Source organism: Rhipicephalus microplus, chromosome 10 (genome assembly GCF_043290135.1).
Source record: "Rhipicephalus microplus isolate Deutch F79 chromosome 10, USDA_Rmic, whole genome shotgun sequence".
In the NCBI taxonomy this organism is placed as follows: domain Eukaryota; kingdom Metazoa; phylum Arthropoda; class Arachnida; order Ixodida; family Ixodidae; genus Rhipicephalus; species Rhipicephalus microplus.
Window position 1 is genome coordinate 92,097,654 of NC_134709.1, and position 26,498 is coordinate 92,124,151.

A 26,498-nucleotide genomic window follows, 5' to 3' on the forward strand; every position below is an offset into this window, starting at 1 on the left:
TCAGTGCAAGAAAATGATTGAACAGTATTCCGGAGGCGCTGCGCCAGAATGTCTCGAGCGTGCAGCGGAGGCGAACGAGCGCATCAGGTCACGTCACAAGTGAGACATGAGCGCTATCTGGCACTTATCATGAAAAAAAAGCGCCCGTGGCGTGCGCGCCCATCTCGGAGGCGATAAGGTGTAGAACAAAAGGCGACGTGTTGGTGCCACCACCGTGTCGTCTTACCAAACCAATGTAAAACTTGCCTTTTCTTGCAAGCGTTGCATCGTCAGCGCAGCATAATGAGCGCTATGGTGTTTAGAATTGCTTATGTATGCCTTTTCTAGTAATAGACGCACATCACTGAACCTTGAGCAATATTGGTGGGCTCAGCGGATGGTGTCGGCGGTTTGGGTTATCGTTAGGCGCTGTTTAGACTTTAGGGTATCGTTAAAAATGTACAAACAGACAAATGGGCAGTCTGACCAAAATTTTTCCGTCGAAGGTCCCCAAGAAGGACTATCGTCTTTAAAAGAAAAAAATGCTCATGGTCACCAGTTGCGAATAACATTTTTTTGCTTTCCCCTTCCACCCTTCCCTGCTCAGCTTCTAGCGCTTTCGTCGGGACGAGAAGAGAGAATGTGATTGCAGCGTGTCACAAATCATTTTTAAAAATTTTGCGGCGTTCAATTTGTCAGGTAATACGCTTTTCCAGTGATTTATTTCCATAATTACAAAAAACAGTGTTTCAAAACCCCTTTAGGTCAAAACGCTGAGAAAGCTTCTCTGGTTAGAAAGGGCAAATGTTCCAAGCTGTACAAGGTGCTGGCTTGAAAAGGAACGCCATGAAGGGATTAAAATAAGCTGGAAATAAGTAAATACATGTGTTTAAAAGAGTTAAGGAACTTTTTAAAAAAAATATGTGCGACGTAGGGGTATAACGCTTTGTTCGGATATAGCCATTGTTAAAGGGGCGATGACACAGACACCGAAGGAATTGTAGCTTTCAGCGAAACATGGGAGTGCAAGGTTTATTCTGATGTATTGCATAAACCTAGACGTTCAAATGGATATTTCACTCCAATCAGTTCACTAGAGTCACCGCCGGTAAGCTCCGCTCACCACCGGCGACCGCCGTTTCGCCATAGCGCTTGTGACGTCAATGTATCCTTCGAGTGTCCCCTTGCAGTTTGCCCCTTCACTTTCAGACCCCTCAAAATCGTCCAGTTTTTAATGCCAAGCTGAAGATAGCCGAAATGTCTCTGTGGTACAGCAGTGGACAACGAAACAAAGTCGGTGGGCAAGAAAGACACTCGCAAAGCCAAGTGGCTTCTTCCATCACGGTTCCTGAGAGCACCAGTGCGGTCAGACACTCGTGTTGCTGGTAACTTAAGAAAAATATTGGTTTAGAAGTCAACACTCGACCAAATGTGATAATATTTAAGGTATAATTGAGGTTTCAGCACACGAAGAGACGCAAAGGAACGCAGGCCAAGTGCTTGTCATGTGTTTTTTGTGCCTCTTCTTGCGCTAAAACAACAGTTATACCATATATCTGAACAACTAGTCAAAGTGTCAATTCTGTCACGCTGTTATTACGCAGGCTTATTTTTAAACACGCAAAGTTCAAACCACATAGGAGAGCATATGAACGAAAATTCGGCGTCATGGCCTCGCTAAGTGAATCATTTTGAAAACCAAATCTGACCCCAGGTTTCTGGTGGTACGTTTCTTGTTCTGACAGAAATGAAGCATGGCATAATGTGGCAGTGTCACCGGCATTTGTAAAGTTCGACCGGAATGCAAGTATGTGTTCATGCATCACTTTCATTTCATTAACGCTGCAAGCAACTTACGCTACTCCACTGTTCCAACTACTTGGTCTCGGTAGCCTTCGCTCCCAGTAAAAGAAGTCGTAGTCGGTGCTGTTCAGCCCATTGTTCAACCAGTAGATGCAATCCCGCCGTGGATTATCATAAGTTCGCATCGTCATCCAGATTTTTTCTCGAGTGCTCACCATCTGTATGCGCAGTAAAAGAAAAAAAAAGCCATGAACGCACATACGACAGTAACTAGTGTTGCGAGACTTATGAAGTAAAAACAGTGCGAAAATGGGGACAAGGACAGAGGAAGAGGACCACGCTGACTCGTAACTAAACTTTATTCGAAGATACACGCACATATATTAAGCATTCGACCCGGTCACGTGGAAAACCAAAGGTGTCTGCGCATCAAAGCAATCAAGGTACGAAAAAAGCCTGATCATATTGAACATCAGACGCCTTTGGTTTTCCACGTGACCGGCTCGAATGCTTGATATATGTGCGTGTATCTTCCAATAATGTTTAGTGGCGAGTCAGCGCGGTGTCATCTCTTCCTCTGTCCTTGTCTACATTTTATCGCTGTTTTTACTTTCCAAGTATGTACCACGAACTAGCCCAACTTTCCCTGTTAGTGTTGCAAGACACAAAATATTGCACATTAAGGCGGTGGCGTGAGCTTTTGCAGGACGAAGAGAGTCTTTAGCCCTTTCAGAAGGGGACCTAATTAAACCTTTACAGCCGAAAAACTTCTAGGGTGATTGCACTGTGGTTGGTAGAGTAGTTTTTTAAGGCGAGGTTTTCCAAAGCACAGTTTAAAGCTCTCAGACAAAATTAATAGTTTTTCGTAAGCTCCGTTGTAGTCATTTTAATGGGTAGAAGGGAGCACTTTCCTAATCTTGGATTTCAAGATAGAAGAGTGCAATTTTTCATTTCTGGTGGTTTTTATACGGGTTCTGATATGGCGACTCACCTGCTGAGGTAAAAAAATAATTATGGTGCCCGAATTATCATACTATAGTCATTAGAGATGTAGCAGCGAGATGTCGATGGCATTGCCTAGGATATGGGGCTAGTCGCTAAACATATTTTTTACTATGCTTTATACTAAAGATGAAGTCCCGAATCTAAGGTTGACATAATTTGAATAAATCAATCGCCTAAATGGTGTTAGATTGATAGATGTGTGAGTTTGAACGTCTCACAACTACCATATGATTATGAGAGACGGAAATTTTGACCACCTGGGGTTCTTGAACGTGCACCCAAAACTGAGCACATGAGCCTACAACATTGCCGTCTCACGAAAATGCAGCCGCCGTAGCCGGGATTCAATCCCGAGACCTGCGCGTCAACAGCCGAGTACCTTAGCCACTAGACCGCCACGGCGGGGCACCTAAATGTGGTTGGGCTAGCGAATAGAGGCTATTGAATCTCTTACTAGAAATCGCTAGCATAAAGAGTGCTGGTCTCAATAACACTCCTAGCAATTTTCATATAGATATGCGCAATGGTGTACTAAATAAATTACCGTGATTTTTTTCTTGCTTTCTTCTTTCTTCTTCTTGCTTTTGAATAGCTTAGTAATGCGCGAATGTTCGGCTGTTAGTGAAAGTAATCGTAAGTTGGATCTTAGTCACTACACATTGAGTTCCTTACTTCGTATATATTCTAAATTGCTTGAAGACATTGGCTAAAGCAGTTATTGGTATGTTTACATTATTTCAATTTCATAAACTGCAGTCATCATGGTTTTCGGAAGCAGAACATGACTCTAACGAAGGTGGTTGAGTTGACTGACGATCTTTCTAGTGCCTTTATTAACGCAAAGAAGCCGACATTGTTCGTGTATTTTGCCAAAGCTTTTGATATAGTTTCTCTTCCAAGACTTCTCCTGAAGATCGATAAAGCTTTCAAGAATTTGTTGAATAATATATTGTTTTTATTCTACCACTCTCATAGCAATGAGTATGCTGTAAAGAAAACTAGTGCTATGATCATTTTTTTGCGAATAATGTACTGTTTGTGAGGGAGGTAGTAAGTTGGATCTTGGTAACTACATACTTCATTCCTTAGTTGTTATGTGTTGCGAATTCCTTGAACGCATTAGGTAAAGCAGTTATCGGTGTGTCTAGATTATTTCAATTTTATAAACTTCAGTGATCAAAGTTTGCGGAAGCAGAACTTGATGGTAATTAAGCTGGTTTAATCAACTGAAGATCATTATTGTGCCTTAAATCAACGCAAAAAAGTGTAGATATTATTACTTTATTTGCAGAAACTTTTGATAAAGTTTCTCACCCAAGACTGCTCCTAAAGATTGATAAATCTCAAAATTTGTTGAATAATATATTTTTTTCCTTCCACTACTTTCATAGGGAAGAGTATGCTGTACTAGAAAACTAGCACTTTTATCCTTTTTTTCTCGGAAATGTTGCACTGTTTGGGAAGGTGGTAGTAAGTTAGATCTTACTAAATACATACCTAATCCCTCAATTGTTATATTTTCTAAATTGCTTGAACGCATAGGGTGGAGCAGTTATTGGTATGTCTAAACTATTTATATTTCATAAATTTCAGCGATCATGGTTTTCGGAAAGAGAACTTGACGGTAACTAAGGCGATTGAGTTGACTGAATATATTTAGAGTACCTTAAATCAATGCAAAAAAGTAGACATAATACTCCTTTCTTTGCCAAAGCTTTTCCTAAAGTTTCTCACCCAAGACTGCTCTTAAAGATTGATAAAAATTTGATTTGATTGACATGTCAGGCTTAACGTCTCAAAACCACCATAAGATTGTGAGATATGTGGTGGTGAAGGGCTTTGGAAATTTATACCACCTGAGGTTCTTTAACGTACACCAAAATCTGGCCAAACCTTCAAAACTGTGCTGAATAATAGATGGTTTTCATTCTACTACTCTCATAAGGAAGAGTATGGCATACTAAGAAACTAGTGCTAAGATATTTTTTATATCTAGAGTGGCCCAAGGTAGTGTGTTGGTTACGCTGCTATATTTAGTTTCCTTAATTGATATGCCTAACAATATTAGAGTGTGCCTTCTGTAGTGCACCGATCACTGTGTTCAATATATTGAAACAATCTCCTCATGACCAAGCCCTTCTTTATTGAAAATCGCGAAGATATAAATCATGGACCGACAGTTGGTAAATGCTGTAAGCACAAAAAACAATCGTCACGTCGCTTACGAGAATATAGTTATGTAATGTCGGTTACGAGAAGAAGGATACGTACTCCATTAACGACAGCTTCTTAACACAAGTGTCCGCGCATAAATATCTTGTTACCATGGCCTCCCGCTGAAGATGTAGCATTCACATTGATAATGTAGGCACCAAGTCATGTGTAGTGGTGAAGGAGAAAGTCAATCAGCAGTGAGACCATCTCTTGGTGCGAGGCGTGAGTGCTCTGCGCGTGTTGTGGACGCCGAGCCTCTTCTGGGATTTCTGTCTCTACAGGCTCTCTGCCCGCTACTAGACGTCGTTAACCAACCCCCTCTCAAAGTGGTAAAAGTGTGCTGGGTAGTTAAATCTGGATGTTTGAGGCCGGAAGCTAGCTCCTGCGCAAACATTGCCTGAACAGATCACCGAGCAAGGCGCCTCCCAGTAAAGCACGGCCCAATCTACAGTGGTCATCGATACCACCCTGCGGCAACGCGATCCCTCTTGCGGGCTGGTCAGGCCAGAGGGTTTCAGGTATAAGGGACCCTCCCAACTTTCCTCAAAAGCTTTACGCAATAGATGTTCTCTCTCTCTCAGCGGATCTGAAGACCAGGATTGGCTGCTGCTGTTAGAAAAAGTGAGTGCCGTCAACAAGTGAGACAACCCCTCCAGGTTGGAGTATGTCAGGTTTCACCTCAAAGACGTTGCCAGCCTGTGGTTTACAAACCACCAACTTCGGTTGCTTTGAAGCCCACCCTTGCAACTGTGTTTGATCGCCCGTGGTGCGCAAGCTCTGTGCCGAACAGCACTTACGCGGACGTATGCAAAGTTAGGGCGAAAATTTTATGAGCGATATCGAAGATGTCATCATTAATATATGCAGGTCCATGAGCTCTGAGATCGTCGAAAAAGATAACATCACGAATATGCTGAAACACATAGACGACGATGCCGTTCCTTTAATTGATTCTGGCGAAGGGCCCATGTCTCGTGTCTGAACTTGTAACCTTGTGGCAGAGCTACGAACAACTTCGCAAGCAATGTGCCTCATTTCAGAGGTCGACGACAGCAGACAACTCTCTTGTCATCCTGACCATCGATGGTGACAATAAACCAATGGTGACATTCGGCGGTGCAGATAAAAGAATATGAACGCGAAGTCGCTTGACAGCTTTTGTGCCTCTCGTATCCACCGATCATAAAAGTGCCAACGAACATTTCAACACCGGCCACAAGACAGAATATTTAGGAGCAGGTCTCCTAGGCATTGCCATTGCCGACGTCCACCTCTCCTCCAACACCTGTCGCTGTTTTCTTAAGCAGTTTGCACTTGAGCAACAATATCAACAGGAACACCACTAATGACACCAGAATCGATAAGCTGATTTGAAGCCCTGGTGCTCTCGAAAATGGTAGCGTGAACACTACATAACCCAACTCTGGTGCACGGCACCAAACAGAAATTTCCATTACTCCACGTGACGGCTGCATCAAAAGATTACATAAGTAAGATGCATAAAATCAGACAGTCAGCGCTCCAACCAAAACTGGCGTTTCACAAACATTAGCGTCTATTTCAAAAACACTTTCGAGGGCTGTCGTGGCTCTGGGGTAGAATGCTCGATTGCCACACAGAATTCTTGGGTTCAATTCGTTGTGAGACCATGGCAGTGTTTCTTAGCATGTTTGTTCTTGTCGTTTCTTGGCAGATGTTAAGCTGTTCTGTTTTGACGACTACAATATCGTGGGTTATACCCTAGGTTTCAATTAGTTATGGCACATACCTGTATGCGAGTGCTACATACCCGCCCTCGCGTTTGTGCCTCTGTCTTGCGGGAAGTGCTCGACAGCGTACAAGTTGGCGTTGCTACATTATTTATGTGTTGAACAAGGCGTAGCTTTTTGCCTTCTTACCCTACCACAATAACTTTGGTTCCCGGCAAGCTAAGGCAGTGATCACGAGAGCACCCAGACGTAAGTGGCTAGACAGACAGACAGTAGTAGATAGACAAATAGATAGGTAACAAACGTAACAAATGTGCATTGGCGTATCAGCTGGGGGGCAAGGGGGGCGCGAGCCCCCTCACTTAAAAAAGTTGGGAAGCTGAGGCCCCCCCCCCCACCTTTGACAGTGTTCACTGTCGGCGTGCAGTGTTTTATATAGTGAATATTTTTTTGCATTTCTGCTGTGATGAATTTCCTGGAAGGCTCTTTGTGGTCCAGGCCGCCTATGCGTCGCTCTCGCGCCTTCTATTGTAGTATAGCACTCTGAAACGCAGTTCCGAAAATACAACGCAGTTTATTAATGCGTCTCCGCCATTGTTCCAAGTCCCTCTTCTTCCCTCTCCTCAGCACACTACCCACTACTAGCTTATGTCCTTATGTCCCAAGTGTGTCGTGCCAGAAGAAGAAGAAAAGTATGCCACAAATAGGCCCCCTGCAGACAAGTGGCTGTGGGCACTATAAAAAAATGATCAGACGGAGCTTTCAGAATGGGTTCCGGCTTGATCCTTTCAATGCTGACTGTGTCTTCATGCCCATTACGCAGGATTGTAAAATGATGTTCAGAACGCTGGATGACTGGGAAAGCACCGTCATAGCAATGCTCAAGAGCACGGCGAGACGCATCGACACGAACAAAAATGTGTGAGGATGTCTGTAGGGTTGGCGGCAGAAGAACGTCGTTCTTAGTGTGAGCTGAAGTTGGTGATGGGAGCAAGTTTTGCATGAAGATCCGCAGACGCTGGACGAAAGAAGATGGATCAGAAACACTCTGCGTAGTAACGGGGCTGACGAGGTCACCAGGCAAACGAAGTGTGCAGCCATAAACCATCTCGGCTAGAGAGCAGGCAAACTCTGGCCGATGTGTTGAACGCAGGCTGAGAAGCACGATGGGGAGGGGTGATATCCAATCTTCGGCGTGAGGCTGCGAGGCGAGTGCTGCTTTTAGATGACGGCGGAGTCTCTCCACTAAGCCATTTGACGCTGGTTGATACGCAGTTGTGCGAATACGCGCACCACCCAGTAGAGATGTGACAGAGGTGAAAAACGCTGACTCAAACTGTCTGCCTCGATCAGTAGTCATCGTTGATGGTACATCAAAACGCTAATCTAGGTAGCAAGAAAGGTACGAGCAACTGTTTCTGCCGTGATGTCAGGCATTGGAGCTGCTTCAGACCACCTAGTGTACCTGTCAATACACGTAAGCAAATACGTATTTCCCCGACATGGCGGTAATGGCCCGACAATGTCCAAATGAATGGTGTCAAAACGTGCATCAGGGAGAGGGAATTTTCGCCATGGAGGCTTGGTGTGCCGTTGCACCTTGATACGATGACATGCTCTGCAAGTGCGAACCCAGTCACGAGTGTTAGCGCGTATGCGCGGCCAGACATAGCGTTCAGTGACCAGATGTTGAGTAGCTCTTACGCCTAGATGGCAGATGGAGTGGAGGGTGTCCAAAACAGCACGAAGAAGCTGTGAAGGAGTATAGATACGAGTGCAGTTGTGTGAAAATCGCACCAGAGCGTAACATCGTCGTCGGGAAAGTTGACTTGTTCCAGTCGGAGGGAAGTAGAGGATCGGAGTCGTTGAAGCTCATCTTCTAATGCCTGTGCCTCAGCGAGCGAGGACAATGAAAGGTCGGTGGTGCCTATCGTGGCATCGATGGTAATACGACTGAGAGCGTCCGCTGCATTGTTAAAGCTGCCTTTTACAAAACATATGTCTGTGGTGAATTCTGCAATGAAAGCAAGATGTCGAAGCTCTCTAGGAGTGTGCGTGGCACTGCAGGAACGTAAAGCCGAAACAAGAGGCTTGTGGTCGACAAGAATAGCAAATGGTCGCCTTTCAAGGAATCAGCTGAAATGCTTCACCGCAGGGTAAGCCGCGAGGAGCTCTCTTCCGAAAGTACTATATCGGCGCTCTCTGCCGCGTAACTTGCGGCAAAAGAAGGAAATTGGAGCCCATGCATCAGTGATCCATTGATGAAGAGCGGCCACAACTGCTTCTGAAGAAGCGTTCACCAAGAGGCTAGTGAGAGCAGTTGGTGAAGAGTGGTGGAGGAGATGGGCCTGGGCGAGCTTGGTCCTAACAGCGGCAAAAGCTTGATCCGCGACCGTGTCCCAGGGAAGTGCGGCTGACTCAGCTTGCGAAGTCGAGAGTAGTGCTTCCAGAGGTTTCAGCAGTGTAGAGCATGTAGGAATGAAGCGGCGATAAAAATTGACAAGTCCGAGAAAACGTCGTAGACTGCGTATAGACGTGGGAGGCGGGTACTCGAGGATAGCTTCAACCTTGTCAGGTAGAGAAGTGATGCCATCTTCAGTGATCTGATGTCCAAGGAAGGCTATGTCCGAGACTCCAAACTGACACTTTTCTACATTGATTACAAAGTCGTAATCACGCAGTCGAGTGAAAAGCTGACGTAGATGTGCCTTGTGCGTTTCAGCATCCTTGCTGGCAACGAGAAGATCGTCGATATAGGCGAAACAAAACGGCAAGACTCTTGTGACTTCGTCTATAGAACGCTGGAATGTCTGAGCTGCGTTTCTGAAACCAAAAGGCATTCGTAAATACTCATGAAGCCCAAATGGGGTAATTATTGCAGTTTTGGGAATGTCAGAAGGCTCAACGAGGATATGGTCATAAGCTTTCACAAGATCAATCTTCGAGTAAACAGTTGTGCTGGTTAAAAAGGCAGTACAGTCCTGAATATTTGGTAACGGGTATCGATCTGGAACGGTGACTGCATTGAGAGCCCGATAATTACCACAGCGCCGCAGGTCATTGTTCTTCTTGAGAACCATGTGTAGCGCCGACGACCACGAGCTTGATAACAGACGAATGATTTGCAACTGTAACATATGCTCAAACTCGTTGCGAGCAAATCGATGTTTATCATGGCCAAGTCGGCGAGGGCGGCAGTGAACCGGTGGGCCTGTGGTAACGATGCAGTGGGTCACAGTATGCTTGGGGTTCTTATCCATGGGGGACTGCGTTGTAGTCTCCGGAAATGCGTTGAGCAGAGCTGTATATGGTGACGTGGATGGTTTCACGAAAGAAGAGCTGGGCGCGCTCGTTATGGTTCGGCGGGATGCTGGTGAGTCTTTGGCTGTTGGCGTTGCGGCTGCTGGTTTTACGCCTGTTGTTGTTCATAGTTGCGATGTCGCCCATGTGCGCGGGAAACCACTAGAGGGCCTCATCAGTCATCTTGCCTGACGTGAAGTCCCTAGCTCTGGCGTTAAAAATCGGAGACCCACCCTTTAAGATAGCTCGAAATCGCTGATTTAGACTCGAAAATAATCATGGTGTCGTCCCACCACAGCTGATTACCGCTAAAGCTAGGGCATCTCTTTTGCAGCTTCGGTTGATGACAGCAGTGCTGATGCCATGACCTGAACCTTTCCCGTTGTATCCAGGACCACCATGGAGAAACCAGGTCCCGTCGCCGTTGACCGAACTTGCTGTTGATGTTGGCGCTGTCGCTGCAGTTGTTTTTGTCGTAGCATAAGCTGTGGTGGTGGTCTCAGCACCTCGACTTCGTCTCGCTTATTCACGCGTAGTGGCGGAGCTTCCGAGCGTTCCCCCATCGCCGCCGCAGGTTGACAGTGGATACCTGGCCGCATCGACGAAGAGAACACCCTCTGGATTCCATGCGCCTGCCGGATTTCTGCAGTTCTGCATTTGCGCCGTTGCAAGACATGAACGTAGTGCATGTTCCTGGGGATGTTTTCTCTCAGTATGACGCCCCTGGTTTCCGGTAACAATGCTTCCTTCAGTCCCCGCGCCTCATGATACCGAATCCCGAGCAGGTAGAGAATGCGTCTTCCCGTTCTTGCGCCCGACAACCTCTCGAGCTGCGTGATCGTCTGCGCTTCTGCTATCGCGTCGAGGGTGTTGTGCACACCCACCTTGAGAAGCCTACGGGTTTCCATGTACCGCGGCACACCCAGGGCTACCTTTAACGGTCGACGAATCGCCACGTTCAGCTTCTCGGTTTTGCTTCTGTTTCAGTCGGCGTACGCGGCAATGTATGCTATTTGGACCAGCGCGTGCGCATGTATCAACTTCGTCATGTTGTGTTCCTTCAGTCCTTTTCTTGTTTTCGCTACTCGACACACAAGGTGCGTTGCGGCGGCCACTTTCTTTTGCAGTTGAGCTACATGCTCGTGGTTCGCTCGTTCTCTTCCAGCCACTGGCCGAGCAATCGATTGTGGACACCGTTGGCATTTGGGTCCCCTCATTCGTCGTGACGCAGATGAATATGCGACGAGCGTATAGTAAAGCTTGTGGGGCAGGTCCTTTCTTGCGTGGTCTATGCAGGAGGGTTTCTGATTTATCTGTAGAGGAGACGAGTCCCGTGCTTCCGAGATGCCGCTCCACCTCCCGCACGGCCTGCTACAATCTCTCTTGCATTTCACTGACGGTCGTCATCACTGTGGTCCACGCGGTCACGTCGTCTTTGTAGATCGTGTGATTGATTCCCTGTATTGCATCCAGACGCTCTGGTAGTCCGATCATGATGAGGTTGAAAAGCATGAGAGAAAGCACCGAGCCCGGCGGCGTACCCACACCGCTCATGTTAACTGTTCGTAGTGCGGCACCGTTGAGCTTCACCGTCGCCTTACGTCTGGTCAGGAAGCTGCTCACGTACCAGTGGGACCTCGCACTAAGATCTAGTCGGCTGCTCGCGTCCAAAATAGTCACGTGTTTTACTGTATCGCAGGTGCTTTTGAGGCCTAATCCGAGGAGGGCGCGTGCGCGCGTGCTTGGTGTAATAACGACCTGTTTCTGTATGTGCAGCATAGCATCCTGCGTCGAAAGTTCTCTGTGGAAGCCGATAATGTGGGTGCCGAAGGCATCCCGCTTCTCGAGGATCCTCATCACCTTATTGAGGCAGGTGTGCTATATATATAGATATATCGGCCTCATATGTCGAACCTCAAGCGGTTTACCTGGCTTGGGTATTAGTATGACATCCACTGTCATCCAATCTTGAGGAATAGGCCTTACTTCCAGCATGCGTTGATATATTGACGTAGCTTCTTGATTGATTGATTTGTGGGGTTTAACATCCCAAAGCCACGATAGGATAATGAGAGACGCCATAGTGGAGGGCTCCAGAAATTGTGGCCGTGCATCCTAATTTCAGAACACGGAGCTACAACATTTCTGCCTCCATCGGAAATGCAGCTGCCGCAGCCGGAATTAGATTTCGTAACCTGCGATTCAGCAGCCGAGTACCTAGCCACAAGACCAACGCGGCGGAGCTTAGCTTTTTGATGGCGTCATCGTTCAGGTTCATCAAAATTCAGTTGGTGATCTTGTCAGGGCCGGGCACTGATTTAGTCTTCAGTAGCTGGAGGACAGCTCTAATTTCCTGCATGGAAAGTTCTGCGTCCAGTTCCTCGTTTAAAGCCCTACGGTATTCAACGTGACTCTCGCCTGCCGGGCGAGTGAGGTGCGTCTGAATGATCTTCTCCACGAAGCCCTTCGGGTCATTTTTGTACTTGTGTCGCAGCTTGGCTATCTGGACACGAGTCGCTGTTGTCTTTCTAATTGGGCCCAGCAGATGCCTGAAAATCTTCAAGTGCGCCCTGCACTCATGTTTCTGTCCATCGCATCGGACAGCTCCTGCCATTCCTGTTCGCACAGTCGAACGCCGTGGGCCTCAACCTCTCCGTTGATCTAGGCAATATTCATGCGGATCTTCCTGTTTAGTTTTTTATGACTCGCTATTCGCTGCATAGATTTCTTGGCTCATCACGCATAAGGTGATGAGCCCATATGTTAATAAATTCACTGGACACAGAATCAAATACGTGAAGACCCACCGATTCCTCGGAGTCATAGTTGATCGCGACCTCTCCTAGAGTCCTCACATCGCCCACATGAAAACTTAACTCACCATCATCACCCACGTGCTGAGGTTTCTAGCTGAAAAAACTTGGGGTGCATCAATACGAGCAATGCTTCAATTCTACACTGTTCTGTTCCTCGGTTATATGCCATACAGCTTACCCGTGCTTAGCGGGATCCGAAGAACAAACTTGTGCGTCCTCCAGGCGATCCAAACCCAAGCACTGAGAATATGCCTTGGTCTCCCGAGATGCGCTTCTACAGCAGCGACAGTCATCATTGCGCGTGATTATCCAGTCAACGCATACATCCGCGTAGACGCTTTGAGAATGCTCGTAAGACATTTCTCTCGGCTTCCATCTCATCACCTCGCCTCACTTCGAACATTTAGGCCCCACTGAGCGTTCAGCGCAACTGTAGCTCAGCATTGCGCAGTGCTTTCATTGCACTTCACGCATGAAGCACGGCTGCGAATACTATTATGGTGCCTACACCCACTCAAAGCCCTTCTTACAATTTCTGGCACCCGAAATAAGAAAAAGTCGTCGCATCTAGCCCTGAAACATGCCACATTACTCTTCTTGCAAGAGAGGCACAACGGGCGCCTTCACATTTACACGGATGGCTCGATATCTTCAGTAAGCTCTGCAGAGGCGGTGGTTATTCCCGCGAGGCATCATCATCATCATCGTCATCATCATCATCATAATCAGCCTGACTACGTCCACTGCAGGACAAAGGCCTCTCCCATGTTCCGCCAGTTAACCCGGTCCTGTGCTTGCTGCTGCCAATTTATACCCGCAAACTTCCTAATCACATCTGCCCACCTAACCTTCTGTCTCCCCCTAACCCGATTCCCTTCTCTGGGAATCCCGCGAGGCATATCACAATTAAATTCATGAAATCGCATTTGACGTCGTCGACAGCTGCAGAACTCGCCGCCGTACGTGCAGCTCTTGTGTTTATAGTTGAAAGAACCTTCAGGAACTTGTTTTATCTTCTCGGACTCGAAGGCAGCTCTTTAATGTCTTATGTCACCCTTTCGACATGGACCTAATGAACAGTTAGTAGCTTAAATAAGGCTTCTTAATCACCAAGCAATCGAGCAACAGCACAGCATAGTGTATCAGTGGATACCAGGTCATTGCGGTATATATAACAATGACCGCGCTGATGAGGCCACCAAATCTGCACACGATGGTACCCAATACACAACCATCCCGTTCTCAAGAACCGGCGCAGCTACAAGACTTCGTTTGCTTGCGCGTGACCTCCCACTGGTACAGTGGAACTCAACAGACTTCACAAACGTGCACCTGCGTAACTTGGATCCCGATCTGAAGCTTCGTGTTCCCCCAAGAATATCTCGAGCTGAGGAGAACCTTCTATGCTGCCTGTGGCTTGGAGTGGCCTTCACGAACTCATACTTTTATCTCATCGGAATGGCCAGCTCTTCTACATGCACTTACTACATGTACTACAGCTGCGAAGAAAACATCGCGCACCTTCTGTGTGAGTGCACCCATTTCAACGCGCAAAGACAAGAACTCACTGCAGCTCTTGATAGACTGGACGATCGGCCTTTGTCGGAACGCAGGATTCTGGGTCATTGGCTGAGCCCATCTTCAGCCCAGAAGGCTTTGAAAGCTTTGCTGCGCTTTTTGCGGACAACTGGCCTCGGAGACAGACTTTAGAGTCTTATACTCTTTGATGTTGCCTTTCCTCTGTCGCAATTTGTTTTGTAATTTATTCCTCTTTTCAGAACACTTCTATTTAATATCTTTTTCCCCTCACCCCTTTCCCCAGCACAGGGTAGCCAGCCGGGCTAAGAACTGGCTAACCTCTCTGTCTTTCTGCTTAAACTTTATTCCTCCTCCTCCTCTTGGCCGCTACGAGATGCGCGAGCCGGCTGTTCAACCTGCATGGCTTGAGAACGCTGTCGTCGATGCTTCCGCAGAACCTGCCACGCTTTTCAGATTCTTTTCGCTAGTTTGGCCATTCTATTTGTGTTGTAGCTTTTTCTACGTCTATTATTATTTTCACCAATCCCCGATAACCTCGATTGGCCCTTCCTGCATCGCTCGTTCTCTGTTCTCTCGAAACTTGTCCCAGTCCGCGACCTTTTTTGGCAGCCGTCAATCTTGCCTTCATCCTCTTTTGTAGTCACGCACAGGACTCTGTGATCGCTCCCCAGATCTTCCCCAGACCGAGTGAACATGCCCGTGTCTGACCAACTGGAGAGATCAGGGTACGTGTCGCTGCACGCGCCCTGTCCGAACCGGGTGTGCGATGCTGGTTCATTGAGCAGAACCAAGCCAAGCTCGCCCATCAGTCCGGCTAGCCTCCTCCTTTTCGGCGAGTCGGTTCCATATCCTTATTGCGTGTGCGGTGCATTGAAGTCTCCGCAGATTAGGAGGGGAATGGAGGTGGCCTTGGCCATCGCTTCTAAAAAAAGGGCGCCGAAATTGTGCGTCGGGCCTTTTTTAAAGGGGATGGGGTTGCACACAATAAGCACGAATAGCCCGGTCTACCTGGTTCCAATGCAGGGCACGACTTCAATGAGGTTGTGATGTATGTCCGACTCCTCTCTGATATCAAGCGAATGGTCCTTAAAGGGCCGTGCCTCTATTAACCACGGTACACACGTTGATGTCCTTCCCCGTGCATTCGCTTCGAAAAACACACGCCACAAAGTTCGGTAGCTGAAGCAGGTCGAAGAGTTCTTGCAAAGCAATCACGCCGGAAAGTTTGCTTTTCGAGAGAGTTTTCGTGTATTGCACCATTGTAGCTTTTTTTGTTTTTGAAGCCTCTACAGCTCCATTGCCAGACGAAGCGTCTGCGGACAAACTTGCGCGACACAGCCATGATTGCTATTGAAAGGCTTTTGGAAATGCGACTGTCCATGCGTTCCTCCTTCTTTAGTGTAGATGGCGTTGACCATGCTGCTTCTTTTCAGAATGGTCTGTGCGGAAGGGCCCACTTCGTCATGACCTTGTCGCTGTTGCTGTGACTGTGCCGTCCCACGTTCCAGATATTTGACGAGATTATTAACGGCCGCAGGTTGGGTACGGACCACGGCTTACTGTCCGCTCCTTTCCGCGTCTGACTCGTTCAGCCAAATGAGGAGCGTCTCAATCGCTCTGTCTTGTTGGTCAGTTTATAAATCATTTCTTTGATCGCGTCTATATTTTGGGCTCTTGGTCGTGTCCGCTTTGGTTCTTGTGTGTGATTTTCCGTGCCTTTAAAAAGTTGAGAACGGCTGGGGCTTTTACGCCTAAAGCCTACCGCTACCGATGCTTCATATTCACCTCCACAACACATGCGCGTGTCTCCGTCTCCTTCTGCTGAAGTTGCGTCGCTTGAAGATTTCGTTCAATGTATGTTGTAGCTCCTCAATTTTCCGCGTTGAGTTTTCATTCTGCTTTCTGGCCTTGGCCAGCTCTTGTCTAAGTTCCATATTTTCTTTCTCCATGTTCTCCATCCTCGCCACCAGGCCGGAGTCGGCGGCTGCCCACGGGCGGTCGAAGATATGGTGCCCCTGCGCAGAGCCTCCCTTTGTTCTCGCGACTATGTCACGCCAGGTGATTTTACGCGGCCCTTTCTGTTTCCCGTCAGGTGTGGCCCCTCTTATGTCTTGTTGGGGGTGGAGTCGGTTCTCGCGGCGGCTTCTGCTCCGGCTGCGACTTCTACTCCTACTACGTTTTTTTTCCTCCATCTTTTTACCGGCGAGGGAGATCCGGATCTCGTTGAACGACCTAGGACCTGTTGGGAGCAAGTTTTGAATCTAGAACGACTAAGGCGACCTACCTCCAGCCCACCAGCATTGATATCTGACGGTGATGAGGTTCGCTCGTGAAAGTCTCTTAACCTCAACTCCCTCCTTCTCTGCTTCACTATGTGCGGCCCCTTGTATTTGCCCTAGACCATCTGGTCGGCCGTAGGGTGTGCTTAACCACATGTTTGGCACTGGAGCGTACACTCGTGCCCTATGATGGGGTTCACTTATCAGCAAATCGGGCAGAGTTTGTCATCTGGTCTTGGGCACACGCCAGGTCTGTGGCTGAGCCTGCCACACTCCTCGCAGCAGTCTATCCGTTTCCGGTACAGAGGTACCCTTAATATAACGCTGTTGAAGTAAACCCACATAGGAACCCTATTTTCTTCATAGAGCACTCTCATGTTGATCGCATTGCCGAGCCTCTTCGCATACGTTAGAGAGGGGTTTCTTGTGTTCTCCAGTGCTTCGACGGGCTGATATTGATTATATTAAGAGGCACATTGCGTATAATTTTTGTCGTATGCCCAGGAGCCGAAACGTATGCGTACGTTTCGTACCTCTTTCCATTAATAGTCAGAACTTTCATCTTGGCGATTTTAGTCGCTCTGCTTTCTTGTAGTGTGCTTATCAACAAAATGTTTTACGTGATGTTGGGGAAAATCGTGATCATCTTGTCGCCCACTCTTCTTCGTTGCATATCGCCTCCTGGGGACTCACAGCGGACGTGCTCCTTATATTCAGCCTGTCCCTCGACCGAACAACTGGGCAATATGGGCAGTCTCTGGACAGTCTGGACATGTTGCTGACTCGTAGAACCTTGATGACGATGCTGCAGGGACCTGAGCGCATCGCGCTTTTTGAATGGTCGTCTCCTTGTCTGACCCCCTGGTTTTGGCTCGCGCGTCCTCTTTTTTTTGTAACTTCAATCGACCCATCTGCAACAATGTCAGCGTATTCGTCTTCGCTCAAGGAAATGCTTCTTGTTTGATCTGTTCTGTGGTCCATGGCTTCCCCTGTCCCTGCCTTGTCTACGTCCATCTTGGTTGTTCTTTTAGTCTTCGAGTTCGACGCGGTATGCGCCAGGCCCTACGACCGTAAGACCTAGATGCTCACTCGTATAGTTCTTGCAGTTTACGAGCCCTAAAGCTAGTAGAGCTCACGCTCACCCAAAAAGCTGGTATCCGTGGGTTTGCGGCAACTTTATCTGCCCGATGAAGCGCCACTTCTAAGGCTAGAGTTCAAAAAACATTAGAAACATTCACAAATTGACGGAGCCGATGTGAAGTGCGTTTGCTCCCACTGGCGTCCGTAGCACTTTCGCCAAAGCGTCGTGTACTTGCTTTGTTGTGAATGGGAATGACCAATCGTTTTATGAACCAGTCAGAGTATTCGAGCTGCTTCCGTAAAATCACTTTAATCGAAAATGAATAGCATCACCACTGCTTTGTCGAAATTGCTGTGAGCCGATGATTGTGACGAATCTTTTTCAATGTTTCAGTTTTGCCGTACTGCAAGCGTCAAAAAGTTTTCGCTTTGGTTCCTGATAAATGTGATCATCATTACTTATGGTAACTAGGATCGGTGGCAGCAGTATGCAAAGTGGCGATGAATATTGCAGTAAACTCGAGCACAATGATAAGCTCAGCTTTTAAGCTTATCCTTCAACTACCCACCGGAGTATATATATATAAATATATGTATATATATATATATATATATATATATACATGAGATCTAACAGACAGTAATACTAAAGAATGTACAGGGGAAGGTGATAACGTACAGGGGACGGTGAATAACGCGTTCGATGCTCGAACGCGTTATTCGAAGGTCGTAGGTTTGATTCCTGCTCACGATTGGTAATTTTTTAATGCACTTTTCTTTCTTCTTATTTACATCCCATAGGTTCTAATAACTTCCCCTGTACATTTCTTGGTATTACTGTCAGTTAGATCTCATTAATATTGTGTTAAAACACGGAAAAACGAGCCTTCAGGTATACACTTCTTTCCCTTATATATATATATATATATATATATATATATATGCATATATATATATATATCTTAGCTGAAAAGGTTAAGTATGTTCCCCCCCCTCCTCACTCGCGAAAGAATTGGTATGCCACTGAGAAACGTGCGCACAGTTCGCGAGTAATGAGAAGCAGATCGAAATGTGCCCCGCATTTCTACGCACCAATGACACAGGAAACGCACTTACAGTTACCGATAAACGCAAATAAGCATCTTTGTTGTTATTTCACTATGCCTGAAAAGAGCGAACGGAGACTGTGCAACAAGTACAGTGGCTTCTATGCACCCAATAACTGCAACGAAATCGTTTCAGTGAAAGCCCAAGGTGTACGGTTATCTCCATTGCAAGATAAACGATCACACACGTGAGCATCTCGTCTCCGCAGAGCAATGTACGCGTGGAAAATGAGAGCACGCGTGACCGTGTCTTGACTATCTGCGATGTGTACTCATTGCGCCATCTCACTGGTAATGCTGAGAACACAATAGCACCCCAAGATGAGCATCACCAGCGGTAAGAGGTATACATAAATTGCCGGCTGCTTGAACATTGAAGGAGTTGTTCCTTCGTGGCTGAGTGGCTAATGCCTCACACCGACATTTCATAGGTCGGGACGTTTGACTCCGCACGCCTGAGGTAATTTCTGAATTATTTACTGTCTTGCATTTCCCTATATATAGATACGTATTCATACACGGTGAATGACGGTGACATGAACGCCAGCGCCAATGTCAAGCCGAAATGGTCCACATATTCCATACTGGAACAATACGCGTCTTGGTGCAGACTTTTACTCTTATACACTGTCGTGTAGGTATTGTCTTGCAGGCGGAGTGCCGAGCATGCAAGATCACCCCTACGATCTTTCGAAAACGAAGTGAAAAGAAAGCATGATGGTCGGAAAGTACTGTAAAAGCTTGCCAGTATAACTAAGAACGAAGTTTTGCTCTGCCCACATACGACGAGAAGTTCGGGCTTCGTGCCTGAATAATTTCACTCCGAGGAAGAGAGCCGCCTTTATAATTGCACCCCGAGGAAGAGAGCCACCTTTTGAAATAGGCGATCATGCGATTTGGCCCACATTGTCCCTGGGCCAGCACAGCCCCGATTCCGTGACCACTGGGGTTAGTGCGAACTTTCGTTGGAGCTGAAGGGTTGAAATGAGCTAAAACAGGAGAAAACATGAGCAAAGTGTCGACCTTTGAAAAACTGGCAGCTTGGGGAGGGCACCAATTAAAGGGGTGTCTTGTTTGATGAAGTCCGTGAAAGGTCCAGCAATTTCTGTGAAATCTTTGGCAAACCATCGAAAGTAGGAGCAGAACCTCACAAAGCTTCGAGCGTTTATAGAAACACTTCACAGCTCAAATGTTTCCTGGAATAAGCTCTATACCGGAAGCACCAACAGTATGCCAAATCATCGTAATGCAGCTCCATCTAAACCGGCATTTAGAAAAATTCATGTGAATTCCGGCAAGGTGGGACACGTCCAGAATAGCTGTGAGTCTTTCAGACGGAATTCTGAGCATGGGTGGAAACAAAATTCTGTCGCATAAATGGTATACACACGTGTTTACTTGAGTACGCGAAGCTGGGAGTCGATCATTCGTTCGAATGTGGTTAGGGCATACGTAACATAGGCTGGAAGGCATGACCTTGTACTGGTAGAGCCTATTAGGTGTTACAAATGCCGTCTTTTATCGCTCGATGAAGTCCACAGAAATCTGTCAACACTCGGAACGAAGTGGCTAGAAGAAAAGTACGAGGTAATATGGAAACAATCAACCATGTCGTGACTGTAGTAGAAGGTACGCATTTTTCCTTGTAATGTTGTCGAAGTAGTGATAGTTCACACTAAAGCACCACGATCCGCCCTTTTTTTACCACTCAGTCCTGGAGACGGCCAGGAACTAAAGGTCTGTAATGTCTTTTTATAGCATCATCTTTACTTCTTACTGAATAACACCTCTTTAGACACAGACATTATGTAGAGGTGGCGGTGAACAGAGTTGGCATTACCAGTGTTTATACAACGCTGGACAACGGAGGTTTGCCTTAAAAGTCAGTCACCGGAATCGAAAATACCCTGGTTGGACCCGAGAACAATCTAGAGCACTTCGAAATGTTCATATGCAAGGTCAACATCGACCGTGGTTAGAATTCGATGGGTCTCACAAATTTGTTCGGGGGTTCATGCTGGGTAAGAACGGCATTCAGACAGAAATCGTCGACCAGTGAGTCCAGGAGTGAACATAGATGGCCTAGATATGTGCCTAGTGGTACCTGTATATTTGTGAAGTGAAAATTTACAACGGGTAGCCAGGTTGCAATAGCTACGATGCTGAGAACCGTATAAAATGCAGCAACAAAATGCGTGAACAGCAAATCGGAAAGGGGCGCAGCGCAGTATTCGACGTCTAGCCAGCTGGTGAGGACAGCGTGTCGAGGTACTTTACACGTTTCTGGGCTAGATGAAGAAAGTACCAGCAATTCATTTGGCGTGAAGTTTGCCACGGCGGGTACCAATGGCAAATGAAGTCGGATCACACCGATCTTGAAAAAAAATGAGCGCAGAATTGACTGCGTGAAAAGGCAATCTATTATAAGGTCGAGAGTGGGGGGATGTGGCAGAACCAGCAGGCAGGTCCTCCACTTCATTACCAGCAAGTGCGAATGGTGCCGTACACATTAGGGCGAAGTTAACAATGCCTCCATCAGCAACCTATACCACACTAGTCAAGTATGGCATAAGGATCTTTTTCAGCGACTTTCAGCGACGACTCGATCCGCACTCACAATAGAAACGTGAGCACCTGTGGGTATCAAAGCTTTGACAGGAGTGTCATCAACAGAGACTTGAAGAGTGTACCATTGTAGACGCCAGGGCAAAAGAGGATTTTCGGGTAAAGTCGACCTTTTAGCTTCCCCTAAAGAAGCTGCATGATAGACCTTATCGGAGAAATTCACCGACTGCGTCCAAGCTATCCAGACAACAATCTATTGACCTCCTCCTCAATTTATATAAGAGGAATAGTAAGCGAGGTGCATACCTTTTGCTCTGCCCTATATCTCATCAACCCGTTCCGTTGACCTTTGGTACAAATACCTTGAAGCCGTGGTTGCTCTGGACTCACCATGCGTTGAATTTTCCGTTATGAAACACTGCTGAATATAGCGCATGTATAATGAGCCAGGCAATCATGTTTGTTATTCGGCTTCCAACAAATAAATTGTGAAACATCGTTTTGTCCACCAGAAGTAGCGCCAAGTTATGAAGAAAACAAGCATGTCTTGCGCGTTTTCTTCGTGTGATTTGTTGGTCAGACCTTAAATTAGAAGCAAAGATATTCAGGTGAGTTTTTAGTGATCCATATTGGTATTTAATTTAGGAGCGCGAAACATCAGTCATAGGGAGATGACAGGAAAAGAGTGTACGTACACTTTTTACAGTTGACAGCATTGCAGGCAAAAACAGCCAAGTTGGCGAGAGCAGGCACCACTTAGACATTCACTTTTTCGTTCTCTAGGTGAGCGGCACATAACAATACCCTGTGGTGGTGAAGGCACTGATTCGGTGCAGCCGGAGAAAGACGGTAATGAAAGTGGTCAATATCCATGTGCGCAGAGGGAGTCCGGTGTATGACAAGGCTTCAGACGGAGAACGTGAACGATGTCGGTACGGAGTTGCGTGGACGAGCACGAAGACAATTTTTTTATTTCATACGTGACGTCGGTCATTGGCGGCGCACACAATATGGTCCGCAGTACGAGAGCAGTAGCTTCTCAGAAAGTTTATTACTGCATGCTGGAGACCAAAGGAGGACAAGAGATGCTGAAGGATAGTGGGCGTTTCGGTGAATGCTATAGTGAGGAGATTTTAGGCCTGATTTCCAATCAGTTTGCCAAACAACGGGCATGCTGACGCGCATGGTCGGCGCAGGCTATAGTTTCTAGAACATAACCAGTGGGTGGGTACGTCGAAGGAGGCATCGTTGTGTCCATAGGTAGCGTTGGATTTTTGCCAAATAAGAGAAAGAAAGGCGACTAGTCAGCCGTCTCGTGCCACGTCGTATTGTAGGTGAATGTGACAAAATAAACACTAAATCACAATTCTATGATCGGCAGACACCTACGTTGCCTGCATGTATTGGCTCGATTCAATCGCTCCGTGAAACACTTCGTTTGCGGATGGTAGGCCATGGTTAGCTTATGTTTAATCGAGCAATACATTAAAGTATTATTGATAGCACGAGATATAAACTGCCTTGCACGGTTCGTCAGAAGCTGAAAGATGACGTTGCGGAGCAAGAAGTTTGGTACGTTGGTCGCGTAGTTGGTGGGAAGTGCGCGAGTATTGGTAAACCGTGTGGCATAGCCCTTGGCAACGGCGTTTCATCAATTTCTCGAGACAGTCGTAGGGAACGGACCAAGCAAGTCGAGGCTGACACGATAAAATGGTTCATATGGGACGTCGAGGAATTGAAGACAGCCGGCCGGTGAGTTTGTTGGCTTGTTCTGGCGCTGACAAAGATCGCACGAAGTCGCGTAACGGCGTACTGACCTATAAATTGCTGGCCAGTAGACCCGAGGGTGGGCACGATTGTCGGTGCGAAAGACGTCGAGGTGCCCCGCCATCGGCACATCGTGAAGCTGGGCCAGAACAGTTTAACCAAGGCGTGCCAGAATCACAATTATGAGGCCAAGACCATCGCGTATCAGACGGTGACGTAGCAAAGTGCCGTTGCGTAGCACGGAGAGACGAATACATGAACCGGGAGCCGTAAAGTTGAGGTGGTTGATCATCTTGCGAAGAGTATAATTACGTCAATGCCCATCAGCAATGTTGAACAGGTCAGTTGTAACAAGGACAAACTGAATGGTACCGTTCGCAGAAGGGTCTGAGGGTTCGCCTGGATAACGGCACAGGCAGTCGGCATCTTGATGCAAGCCACCACTCTTGTCGACAACACTGAACGTGTACTCTTGAAGTCGTAGTGCCAATCGAACAAGTTGACCAGCCGGATCCTTGATTGAAGAGAGCCAGCATAAAGCGTGGCGATCACTTACCACGGTGAAGAGTCTGCCGTACAGATAGGGCTGAAATTTTCCGACAACCCACACAAGAGCAAGGCACTCTTTCTCGGCTTTTCTTCCACTCAGCTGCAGAGAGGAATCGGCTGGCGTAAGCAATGACGCAGTCGTGGTGACCACATTGCTTTTGACCAAGGACAGCGCCGATACCATCACCACAGCCATCAATGCGTACTTCGGTAGGCGCAAAATCGTTGAAATGGACCTACACAGAGGGTGACGAGAGTCAGTCAACGAGACGAAAAAAGCCGATGCTTGGTCACGGCCACAATTTAAAGGGACGTCCTTTTCTGAAAGGCGTGTAAGGGGCTGCGCAATCACTGCGAAATCTTTAACAAAGCGGCGAAAATACGAGAACAGGCCAAAAAACGAGAGAACGTCCTTGGAAGAACGTGAAATAGGGAAGTTGGAGACAGCGGGTATTTTAGCTGAATCAGGTCGTAAAACCACAGCGTCAACAAGATGGCCGAGCACAGTGATTTCTCGGCGTTTAAAGCGGCATTTTGATGAGTTGAGTTGAATACTGGCGGTATGAAAGACTTGCAAAATAGTCGACAAGCGTAGCAGGTGACTGATGATTGTCAGGGAGAAAACGACGACATAATCGAGGTAGCAGAGGCATATGGACCACTTGAAACTCCTCAGTAGCGGGACCATCAAGCGCTCAAATGTAGCTAGCGTGTTGCACAACCCAAAGGGTATGACTTTAAATTGGTATAGACCATCGGGTGTAACAAAGGAGGTCTTTTTCCAATCATTTTCTTCGACAGCTATTTTTATGTGCGGCTCACTTAGAGGACAAAGAAGTCAAGGTCTAGATGGTGTCCACTCTTGGAAGGTTAGTGGTTTTTGCCCGCATTACTGTAGACTGTAAATACACCCGTTTTCTGTGATCTTCCCCGGTAACATCGTTGGTAGAAGAGCTGGGTACATGCGGAGCACATCACGGAACAACGCAGAGGACGTCTTAGACAGTCCATCATGTCGACAGACAATCAGGCCAATTGAGCCTCCGCTATGCTGAATGCACCAAGCCGCGTTGTTATGACCCATCTCCGAGACCTTCTTGCGGGACTCATAACGTGCACGGGGAGAAGCGGCTGGCCTAATACGAGCGCGCTAGCAATTTCAATCACTGGGATCCGGCTTTGAGGCTTCCAATTGTAAGCTACTACCTCAGGGGTATGGCCAGTGTGTGGTTTGACACGCACGAAGAGGAGCTGACCAGCTGGGACGTATGTAAACAAAAAAAGAAATACCTTTTCAAGAACCCCAATGCACCCGAGCAAGCCGCCTAGAAAGAACGCTCGTGCTGGGCGCTAACTTCAATGGAGCCATACATAAATTACATACAAGATGGCTTAGCCTTGTGCCGACCAGTTGATAGAAAAATTCCTGAAGCCGACAAAGTAAGCCACATTCACAAAGGCATCACAGAGGACGCCTTTAACTTGCTTGTGTTTAAAAAATGCTCCACCTTTGACGACTTTATCAAGGTGTGCCGATGGTTTGAATAGACAAAAAGCCGACGAGTTAAACAGCAATTTGTTCGGTTCTCTAACACTGCCACGACGTCGTCATGCGAAGAAGCCCAGATCCAACCACCCCCAAGACCAAATAGTTCCTTCGTCTTGTGCAGTGAGAGAAGGCATCACCTACACCTTCACTTTTTTGTCCTCTAGGTGAGCGGCACGTAACTAAATTTCTTAAATAGAGCGTTCATGTGTGTAATCTGTCTCCCTATATCTAGTCTGTTTAGCCCTCCTAAATACTATCACACGTCTAATTTCATAATAACATCACACAGAATACTGAATAAACTTAGGAGCAGAAAGCAAAGTTTGCGTTCATTGTGTTTTTTTGGCGATACAACTGCTTTTATAAAAACAATACCAAACGCCTGCGAACGTGAAACCACGAATTACATTGCAGATCTTGAGCGTGGAGTTGGACAATAACCGAACGATTACAGACGTCTGCATAGCGAAATACTCCTGTGATCTCCATTCCAAATAGAGGTGCAACTGCACCAGGAACAAAAGAAAATAAATAGTGTTTTGCTCATGAACAGTTTTACCTTCCTCAGATCTTCCAAGGTAGGGACCTCATTATCCTCTTCCTCTGAATCACATGAAGAACGTTCAACGTTAGCAAAACTGCAAATACAGAAAGCTATTAGGTACAGTGTGAAGGACTTCATCATTCCACTCTCTGATTGCGGTCGAAGCTTTCGCCAGCAATCAGGACTATATGCTTTCGAAGAGCTCGCTGCCTTAATTATATCTCAAGGAGGCCAGATGACAATACGCAGGTTTCCTTTGTATTACAATTTGATTAAACGTTCCTATCAACGAAAAGACAATACACTTCTCTGAAGTGTTCGTCAAAAACGCTCTATTACAGATATTAGTGTGACTCTTTTCGCGACATGAAGCCTGTGAAATGAAGCTTGACTGAAAACGACCAAGGCAACAGCATTACAGACTGCACAAATTCGCTTGATTACCTACTCTGGTGCTATGAGCTCAAATAACTATTCAGTGAGCGTCTTAAATTTGAAGGAATAGAAAGCAAGTAACTAGACCCCAGTAGAATAGGAACGCAGTGTACCATCTATTTTGTGTGGCACTGTTTAGAGCTCCTTTGAAAGAGTGCCAGGTGTAGGTCTGAAGGACGACACCACCATTTTCATCAGCCTGACGGCGCCCACTGCGAGGAAAAGGCCTTTCCCAACATCCGCCAATCAACATCGACTT

The 26,498-nt window shown here is 46.9% G+C and overlaps 1 protein-coding gene across 1 annotated transcript in view; it reads right to left on the reverse strand.

Annotated features, from left to right (window-relative positions):
- The window catches only part of LOC119181111 (uncharacterized), a 42,233-nt gene extending 16,230 nt beyond the window's left edge, over positions 1–26,003 (reverse strand). The window contains exons 1-2 of the mRNA XM_037432292.2: positions 25,820–26,003; positions 1,837–2,000 (exon numbers count right to left, since the gene is read on the reverse strand). Of these exons, the coding sequence (XP_037288189.2) occupies positions 1,837–2,000; positions 25,820–25,945 (290 nt within the window). The 5' untranslated portion in view covers positions 25,946–26,003. The remainder of the gene's footprint in view (positions 1–1,836; positions 2,001–25,819) is intronic.
- Positions 26,004–26,498: the final 495 nt, after the last annotated feature.